Consider the following 10,921-nt stretch of genomic DNA (forward strand, 5'->3'; position numbering starts at 1 on the left):
AGAAGCTACTAATAATCCTTCCCTTTCTTCCATCATATCAACAAAATCATATGTGTTGCTGTCATTTTTTGTATTTTGATAAAATATATTTATCTTATTATATCATAAACCTAGAAATTAAGGGTAGCTTGATTTCTTTAAAGAAACAGACTTTATTTACATTTCTTGTGGTCTTCTGATATTATAATTATGCATAATAAAATAGTCACTTAATTGTTGTACTTGTATGAACTAACGATTCCTTTGTACTTGCTGACTGCTTGATTTCGAATTCCAAATACAATATGTTCGTTGGTGCTTATCTAGTACTTCTTGGTTAAATTATGTTATTTCTAGGGTTTCTAGTTTGTACTATTATTCAAATACTCCAAATTATCACATTAATGCTACTCTATTTATATCAATTTTCAGATAATTTGGACAGAAAAATCATTAAGAATGCTAAACTCACTGTTGAAAATTATGATAATAGATGCCATTATCTGACAAAAGTCAAAAAATCTCGAATGATTACTAAGTTTTTTAAATGAAATATTTCATGGCGAACTCTAGTAAGTGTTGAGCTTCTTGCCGCTTGAATCTGCTGAAATAAAGCACCGCGTATGACTTAAAAATCCACAAGTCATTGACTAAACGGTACTTATTTCCATGTCTTAACTTTTCAATTATTACTTGTATTTCCTTTGCTGAAAATGTATTTTTATGCCATATTGCCTTGAGATTAAATAGTGTTTTCGAACCCAATAATATTCAAAAGTTTGCACGTTTCTGATAAAAGATAAATTAAATTTAAGTCATAAATATTGGTTTTGTCTACATAACCTGAAACTATCTGTGCATTCAGTTACTTATAATAAACTGTTGATATCCTATACGTATATATTTGGTTATAGATCAATTTAAGAAATACCAAACTATCAAATACATGTGGCGGTATTAATCTAACGCTTATTATATATCGTCTACAACAATTATTATAGGTCACATAAAATGAAAGATATGTATTGCAAATTATAAGGTCCAGAGTCTTTCACCATAATATATTTGTTAAATATCTACTAACATTTTCTTTTGTTTCATATGTATGATCACAAAAGCGGATCTAAAACAAGGACAAACGTTAAATGTCTCCTTAGGCAGACTGATTTTTATAGTATCTTTTCATCATCCGGAAACAGTCTAAAATCGAAACAATTATCAGGATATCTTATTTAAACAATAAGAAATAATATCTGAAACCGGAAAACCTTGTAAACTAACAATCATTAAAATTCCATTGTGATCAAAATCAAAATCTGAATTTTAGAAGTTTACTTAGTCACAGAGAATTTCACATGGTAGTAAGTGAGGAAGAAATTGAAAAAAGTCCCGTACTAGGCTTTCCTTAATCTTCTTGAATGGAGGCTAAAAACAGTACATAGAACATCCATTTCATTCTGATTAGAGCTTGTCATTCAAATTGATCTCAATACTAGCACTGATTTTGGACACTAACACATTCACAAAGCTAAAGAGTACAAATACACTTCTATTCAATAGAAATCTGTAGATGGCTTCGAGTGGCGATTGGCTACGATCACCACTACAATAAGATTACGTGCCAGATATCGACTTGGATCCCTCGGTAGGCCAAAAACCAGAAGCCGATTAATGGTTCAAATAAGATATATTTGTTGTCAATCTCATGGTATCGAAAGAATACCGAAATGTGCCAAAGATTACAGGCAAAATGGCAGAGCGTAAGAGCGTTCGCACAAGTAAGATGGACAACGGAAGGAAAAGTGCTTTCGGTGCAGTTAAACAAACTAGTACAGTAAAACGATCACTGGTACCGTTGGTTATAATAATAAATCTTTCCATTACACCAATCGCGTTCTCGTCGCAAAAGTAGGCCACTACAAATCTATTGAATTGGTATGACGTTGTGCTGTTTGTATGAACTAATGATTCCTTTGTACTTGACTGCTCGTTTGATTTCGAACTTCAAATACAATACGTTCATTTGTGCTCATCTGATTCTACTTACAGTGAATTGCACTATTTCGGGAACTTGTAGTTAATATAATACTTCAAATACTTCTAATCATCACAGACATGTATATATTTTTAAAGGTTTAAGTTTTATAGAAATATGTGTCAAAAACCTCTACCTTCAGGGAAAGTGTTGAGTCATCCTCTCGAGGCATCCACACACCGACAAAAACCGATTGAATTCAGTCCTGAATATCAACAATAGAAAAACACAAATACCTATGAATAAAAGTACTTTTTATGACAATTTCTATCATACATAAGATACATATGAAACATCTATAAACTGAGTAATGTAAGTTCAAGATTAAATCTGCCAATTAAATAAGGATAGTTAAAGTTAAGTTTAGTAACCTCAGTTCGTCACATTCTTATACGTGTTTACTGATTCAGTCAATGAAACCAAATAAATATACCACAAGTTTTTTAGAGGAAAATGAACCATTTGATGTTCAGTAGACCACACCATCTTTTGTCCAGAGTGAAAAGACACTGTCCAAAGCCCATTTTTCATGGGTATTCTAAACCTAACAATCAAGGTATGAATAATGAACTATAATGTCCAAACACGAAATATGCATATCAATGTGAAGTAGTTGGCTGAAGTATAATTGGTAATGAACCTTGAACTAAATTGATTATTGGTAGACAAAGGTGTGATAGGACGCGCTTTCACATTTCTTAAGAGCTAAAGTGTTTTTAGTGTGACGAAGGGCAGATCCTACACTACTATATCGACGAACTGTGGTCAACCTGATTTTGGACGGACATACTGTTCTGAAAAACTCAATACTATCCATAAGCCGTCTACTTTGTGCTGTTTGCTATAAATCATAAGTCGACTGGAGTTCATAATTCGCAAACGGTTTTCGGCTAAGACTGTTCGTGATATTTGTACTGATCGATGATTTCCTTTGTGGTCAATTGCGCACTGATTACGAGTTCCAAATATAATACGCTCATTTGTGTTCATCTGGCTCTATCTGTCTTAAATAGCGCTATTTCGAGAACTCTTAGCACATTATTTCGAATATTTCTAATCATCATACTGGCATAACACAGAATGATGAACCTATGCCGTACTCTATGAGACCCAGTCGTTCAGTTATACTTTAGTATTAACTGACGGACGTCCTCGTGTCTTGCAGCAAAACTGCCAGACTTTCAACTTCAAAAGTAATTAGTATTATTATTATTTACCTCAAAATGGCGGTTTTCTGTAAATGAACGACCCCATGGATCCTTCCTATATAGAAAAATTAAACGAGATGATATTCAGACTTTGTAAGAAAATTTAAAGATGATGCATGAGTGGGCTTTACGGAGTAGTAATACAGTTCGGTCAAATATGTACGAATAAGTATTAAATGATATACACCCAAGATGAAGGATTTGGCGATTACGTTGAGAGAATTTGCCGTATTTTTCTGTAAACATCAATTTCCCAGTAGATCCAACTGTTGGCTTTCTAAAATAGTGTTCTCGTTTGCGTCTTCTGAAAGTGTAACATCTGTAGTGATCTACTTTTGCGACGAGAACGCGATTGATGTAATGGAAAGATTTATTATTATAACCAACGGTACCAGTGATCGTTTTACTGTACTAGTTTGTTTAACTGCACCGAAAGCACTTTTCCTTCCGTTGTCCATCTTACTTGTGCGAACGCTCTTACGCTCTGCCATTTTGCCTGTAATCTTTGGCACATTTCGGTATTCTTTCGATACCATGAGATTGACAACAAATATATCTTATTTGAACCATTAATCGGCTTCTGGTTTTTGGCCTACCGAGGGATCCAAGTCGATATCTGGCAAGTAATCTTATTGTAGTGGTGATCGTAGCCAATCGCCACTCGACACCATCTACATCTAACATTCCAAGACATTCAAAAGTATAGACTTGACAAGAACTGATATGCACGAGTGGTTAGGCCACTTTCCGTTGGACACTACAAAGAACCTGAAATCTCGCCGAAATAAGAAGATTCAAGTGCAAACCAATCAATCATTTGATACAAGCTCGTCACACAAATATCGAACACTGCAACAACATACGAAAATTCTCGGATATCATATAATAAGCTGATTAAGCCCATGCATAAAAGTATTTCCTATGTTTATGAGATAAATAACTGGCTTATCGAGCATTGTGATTTGTTTATGTCAATAATCTATTGGTTAATCGGGGTTGACAAGGTCAGGCGGTTGGTTTGATTTGTAATTTCACGTGCTATTTATGTGTGATCGATAAATATTGTATCCATTTAAAAGGCTTTTTTGTCTTAAATGTCTTTCTCAGAGCAGGTGGAATTTAAGTTACTTGTTCAACACCTAGTCAACGAGCAAATTGACAAAGATCTGACTACACAAAGTTGTTTAATCCCCTAAAATGTGATCCAAATCAAACGAATACGGTTCTCAATAGCTTTCGACCTTCAAACAGTCTAATATTGATATCCACATAACTGGAGTTGAATTTCCATCGCAAATGCCATCTTGTCTCGACTTTTCCTACCTACGGCCAATTAGCTAACAAGAACATGACTTCAGAGATATGTGTAATAAAACATTGCTGAAATCAGTGTGTACAGATTGAGCATGTTACTGATTACATGAAGTGTTCGTAGTTCTACTTTAAGAAAAAGGTTTGGATACCAGGTCATTATCGAATTAAATAAGGGTCACGGAGGCTCATTCATCCTTAACACTATCACCTCTTGTTGATAACATAAATAACCTTATTTCATCAATCGTGAATGAAAACAATTTTTGTAAGTCAGGTGGCTGCTAGTCGCTTATCTTGTAACTCTCGCTAGTTCAGTCAGTAAACTGTAGTTTACCGAAGACAGTGAAGTCGGGACACCTTTAGGTCGAATAGTAGTAAATGAATAGTCAGAATGCAGCTTTTGTGCAACAGCTCTGAAACGAAAACTGTAAGATTACAAAGGCTTAGGAGTTTCAAGCTCATCAATCAAATTGTAAGTACTTGATATTGATAATGTAGGCTAAAGAACATGGTAATGTACTCGCTATAGACCCTAATTCTTAGCCCTTCAGCTTTTAAAACTTAACACTAAAACCCCTCAGCCTTAACTTCTAACCATGAAATTCGTGGCACTAGGTTCTAACCATTAAATTCATGGACCCTGGCTCCCACTAGTTTTATTAAACGCTGGCTTTCAATCATACTACTGACTTTGACATTCCTAATCTTGACATGCTGACCCTAACAGTTCCTTGTGAAATGTGAAATACAGTAAAAAGATCAGTGGTTTAAAACTTTAAAGAGTGTTGCTCGGAATAAAAACCAGTGACACTCGCTCCTTAATTTCCCCTCACATTTATTAAAGTGAGGCGAAGTTCGTTTGGTGAATAAAGTGTTTATGGTCTGTACTTTTTCAACCGAACTTGATGTGTTAGGTAGTATTCTTGTTCATTTACTCACTAACTCCACTGTTTATCCATTTGCACAATATTATCACTTCATTTGTATGGACTCTGCCTAGGTTTTCTATTTTGCCAAAACTTGTCCTCTTAGTGAGTAAACTATGTACCTAAATGAGCTTGAGGTGTTGGATTAACTATATGTCATATAACGACATTGTTAGTACTTAGTTATCCTGGGTGTAGGTATGGTAAAATAAGTCACAAATCTTTCAGTTTCCTACTTGGCATTCATTCAGTCATTCAGTTACAACTTAGGACCAGGCACATATATGCATCGGTCATCATTCCTTAATACCCTGTGTCTAACCTCACTATTACTTACCCAGTGAATCCAGCAGATGCTGGCAATATTTCTAAAACATCTGTGATCAAATAATAGTAACTTGCGTGTATCTTCTACTCTTAATAGTCACATTTTGCAGTTATATAGTAAAAAGTAACGAACCGCCGTGCAGTATGCTCGTCTTTTCATTGATAGATGGATATCTCGTCTTCGCTATAGGTAATGTAAGTTGGCAAAAGCCGAAAGAGCTTTTTGAATCCGTGCAGACACCAACCCATTAGGGCTGATCAGACTTCCAAGATAAGTGAAGTTGTAGACGTGTTCGACTACTTCACTCCCTATCCTTAGTTCAGGTGTTAAAGTAGACCAGTTATTGAAACACTTTTTGCATTTAAAAGAGGAGAAACGCACCCCAAACATCCTGGCATTGTTGCTCAGTGCTACCAAAAGACTGCATTTTATCAGCGTCTTCACCAAGCAGGACTATATCATCTGCGTATTCAAAGTCAATAAGCGGACCTCCTTGAAGGAGACCAATTCCTGAAAATTCAGTCGATAAGGACATTATTCCCAGCAATAGGTTTATAGTGCGATTAAACAAAAATGGAAATTGTGGACAGTCTTGCCGGATACCTCTTGAGGTTGCAAATCACATAATAGTCCGCATTAATTACATTACTGCAGTAACCGTAAACAACACTTTGATCGAACAATCTTTTTAAAGTAGAAAAGCTAATAGTTTTATATCATAAAGACTGTATTTATACTTTATTTGTGCGTTTCATTTCCAGACCTTCAAATCATGAAATCTGAACCTGGTAACCATGATCCTGCCAACAACACTGTTCAATCCTTGAATTCTAAAGGGAATAAAATTGATGTTCAGGAAAATAATATCACAAAGATGAGCTATACTGAATTTTTAACCAGTTTGAAAAATGGTTTATGTGTTGATGAAAGGTGTAATTCAGACGCCAATATCCAAAATAAATTCCACGAATCGCTGAGTAAATCCATCGATCTTCATGTGAAAGCAAATGAACATGTTTGTAATACTGGAGTCGCTATTGCTGAAGATTTTTCAAACACAGTTCCTTTGTGTAATCCAAAAGTCGAGTTTTCATGTACTCGAAGTTCTGAAGATAGTTTAATTGTTGTGCCTGATATAATAACAGAAGCATTAGTTTGCTCAGAACCCAATATGCAGCAGTCTTGTTTTTCTGGGCTTAGTCAATCTCCAAGTCAAACAAAACAAGTAACATGATATTAATAAATGAGTATTAGCATTTTAGGAAATGGCTGATATTTATCTGTCGAAAACTATTGATTCTGATACATGTCTTAGGAAGATTGTGGATGATCATCCAAACTTTCCTATCTTTGAATGTTTTCAAAAATTTCAGTCTTTCACCACTGGCTGCACTAAGTCAAGGCAAATTCCATCAGGTAAGCTTAATTTGTAATCATTTGTTAGTAATATCAGCTTCTTAATCATTAGTCATCATGGTCCATGAAACCTAGAAATACCAGTCGGTGTGATATACGTCTAAGGAATTCCAACTCTTTTTATAGCTTTTAACTATTGATCAAGTTTCTGCGTAATTTTAGCAGTAATAGGTATTCGTCGTTAAATTGATACAGTCGAGGAAACTAGACTGCGTAAGAAAACAATGTACTAACCTCTGTGAGAAATGAGTGGATATATTTAAAAAGTTTAGGCATAGGCTTTAGAATAGACCATTGAAATTGTACATTGAAGAGACCAAATTAGCTTTTCTGCCCAAGACTTAAAATTTTCGAAATCGCTACTTTAAATGCTTGTTCCAACTTACTCTGATCAAATTTTCCGAGAAGTAGAACATTTCCAAACATAAGCTTCCGAATGCCCTGGTACGGCCGAGGGTGTGGAGAGTCAACTCCCCCTCTCGAGATGCTCTCACATGGCCACGCGTATACAACCACTGCCAGGGAAGTCCTACTCACTGCCCTCCTGCAGCGGGGGTGTTGTTTACGAAATTGAGAGGACGAAAAGCGAATGTCCTGCTCTTTAGCCGGGTTGGTGGATATGGAGGATCCACCTAGGAGAGTTGGAAAACTCTGATCCCAAATTAATGCTGCACATGGGCTCCAGGATCTTAAGAAAACAAATGGTGTATGAACTAACTGTTGATCACCGGCTACCATGTGACTGCATCTCCTTACGTTGATCCACTCCCATCTGGACCATACCTTTAGGTCGAAGGCTCGGGGTGTGGCGTCCTAAGAAAACCACCTGCTTCGGTTTGAGCACCCAGGTAATATCTCGACTCACATAAATCGAATGATTTATGTTGCGCATATCTATTTAGTGCTTCCTTGTACCAATTTTTATGTTTAAATAATAATAATAGTCCAAACATGAATTTAAACAGACTCTGACAGGTTTATATCTTTTTTATGTTTAGCTTCAAATGAGTCATTATTGTGGGTAGACAAGTACATGCCGTCAAGTTGCTCTTCCTTTTTAAACACTTGTCCTAGTATAATAAAACTTCTTATGTGGTTAAAGAAATGGAAATATAAAAATTCTAAAGTAGAAAATTCAATGGAGCCTTCCTTGAGTAAGAATAAAACTACCAAGTCTACAAAAAGTAAGTCTTAAATTTTAAATGTAGTTTCTTGCCAGTATGATTGTGATCAGATAAACGTTTTCCCTTCTAAATTACACTAAATATGTCAACTATCGTACTACTTGGTTTTGTGTATATTCAGTATAACTGCTGTTCTCATAGTTTCAGTAGGATTACTTCTTAATTCACATCTGAAGCTTAATGGACTTCGTGGATCTAAGTTCCAGGTTGGGTAAATCATGTTAAAAGAGTGGTCTAGTGTAGTATGACAGAAACTTTACCTGGTTTCATATGTGAGACGATTGTGAATATTATTGATGGATTTATTTTAATCAGAAGTGTTGTTTCAATAACTCATCCTTTTGTGAGATGTATCAATGTCTTCAAACAACTAAATTAGGTCGAGTAAACTACTTGAATATTATTATAGTACCGATCAAATGCTCTTACATATACAGTTGAAATTTATATTATTGCTTAATAAAATAGTTGTCCATTACATAATAATAATCTATTGTCAAGTAACAATATTAATGTCTTCAACGTTTGAGTACCACTGCTTAATATCTATGTATTCTTTGAGAAAATTGTATTATACAGTTTAGAATTGGTTTCGAATTTCGAGCAACTGTAGTCACATCTAACACCACAGAGTTATTTAGAATAGTTAAACCTTGAAGATTTCAATGATTTTTCATGGTGTTTATGCTTATGGTAGTTCCATGGTCCAATAATGTGAGACTATTTTGTAGTATATTACTACTTATTGCATTATTTGGTTATATAAACTCCATGAATCAAGTCATAGAAAAGGTAAATTACTTTAGATACCTATGACTCAACAGTAGTACTAGTTGTTAGTATTGATAACTTCTTGTTACGATTTTGAAACTCATATCTTTTTAAATTACTTAATATCGACCACCTCCCTTATTCTTCTTTCTCGAAGAAAGGCTTCGATCAAGCCCTCGTTATTCTAGTGATGAAGACTTTGTTGTAAAGTCACCAGCACATAAACGCCATAAGTATAACGTTCATGTTCCTGGTTCAGTTGAAAACATTAATGAGAATCCAACCTTAAATTTACCCATTGGATACATCCGAAATCAAATAGACGTTTCTAGCTCCAGCAGCTCAGATGAGGATAATTCAACTGAAAGTGATGAAGAACATAATGGTAATCCTAACAAACGACGTCTTCGAGCAAATTGGCAGTCCAAGGCTTTCCTGTTAGTAGGACCTCATGGAACAGGCAAATCTGCATTAATTTATGCACTAGCTAAAGATCTAGGCTTTAAAGTAGTTTGAATAATTGATTTTATTTATGAATACTGTTATTTTCATAGATATTTGAATTAAATCCTTCAAGTAGACGGTCCGGTAAAGATATCATATCTCAGTTCCATACTGCACTTGGATCACATCATGTTGCTAAAGATTATCTGTCCACTAGTTTTAGTACATTCCAAATGATAAGTAAGTTGTTTAGTTACTTCTTATAGAAATCACAATATTTAAGCATCATCATCTCTTACTAAAAATAATTCAGAAACGATCCGCAAGTCTGCAGCCAATTTCTTCAAACCAGTGCCTAAGAAGAATGTTTCATCCAAGAAAAATACTTCTTCCACTAAAGGTACCTTGATCGTGATCATTTACTTATCAATCTTATTGTTGTAGATTCGGAAAGCTTAAACTTAAATTGCAATTCGATAGTACTATTTGATGAGGTGAGTGTATCTGTACCCTAAATTTTTTCCACCTATCCGGAATAAAACTGTTCACTCCACTAATCTATAATTTGTTCTTGAATCGTATCTTCGATGCACAATCCTTTCTATTACCACTAATGCTGTTACTACCCCGTTATACTTTGCGATTCACCCTGACAACTTCATCTTGTTATGTTAATGGAGTGTGGTAATTTCAACCAATATACACATATCCCATGTTCTATAATGCGTATCATCAATTGACAAATGAAATTCGCTGATCAATCGCACTTTTTCAACCATACAGATATTCTGCTTTGAAGATTAAATCATGTAAATTAAATTGCAATAAAATACTTGACAACTGGAATACAGATAATCATAACCAGTGTTTATCAATATGAGTTTTTTACGTCTTTCGAAATAAATTGAAAATTCGATTATATATATAATTCACTACACTAAACAATAAATACTTGTTTTCAACTTCAATCCTCCCATTAAAAGCTGCTCAGGTTCAAAGATATAATAACTTACATTATGTGAAGAAAAGTGTCTTACAATTCGTGTGCATATATTCGAAACTACTGACATCATTTGAAGACCTCCAGCATCCGAAACCTGTTCTGAATAACTGCAAGTTATTCGATATCTCAGTCAGTCAACTACAACGCAGAACCAGGCACATATATGCATCGGTTCAAGTTGACACACCTCATTAGCACAACAAGATGAACACCATATTCATAGAAGTAGTTACTTCAATGGTAGTAATATATAAAGGAAAAATTGTGTATAAAGATATGATATAAGAACATTTAATATCAACAATGGGAAACT

At 34.7% G+C, this 10,921-nt stretch overlaps 1 protein-coding gene across 1 annotated transcript in view; it reads left to right on the forward strand.

Moving 5' to 3' along the window:
• Nucleotides 1-538: 538 nt before the first annotated feature.
• The window catches only part of Smp_137800 (hypothetical protein), a gene marked incomplete at both ends in the record, with an annotated part of 17,851 nt that continues 7,468 nt past the window's right edge, over nt 539-10,921 (forward strand). Inside the window, 7 exons of the mRNA XM_018798977.1 lie at nt 539-551; nt 6,552-7,015; nt 7,053-7,206; nt 8,205-8,390; nt 9,319-9,668; nt 9,716-9,845; nt 9,889-10,005. Coding sequence (XP_018650812.1) covers nt 539-551; nt 6,552-7,015; nt 7,053-7,206; nt 8,205-8,390; nt 9,319-9,668; nt 9,716-9,845; nt 9,889-10,005 — 1,414 coding nt within the window. The remainder of the gene's footprint in view (nt 552-6,551; nt 7,016-7,052; nt 7,207-8,204; nt 8,391-9,318; nt 9,669-9,715; nt 9,846-9,888; nt 10,006-10,921) is intronic.

Source organism: Schistosoma mansoni, chromosome 3 (genome assembly GCF_000237925.1).
Source record: "Schistosoma mansoni strain Puerto Rico chromosome 3, complete genome".
NCBI lineage: Eukaryota > Metazoa > Platyhelminthes > Trematoda > Strigeidida > Schistosomatidae > Schistosoma > Schistosoma mansoni.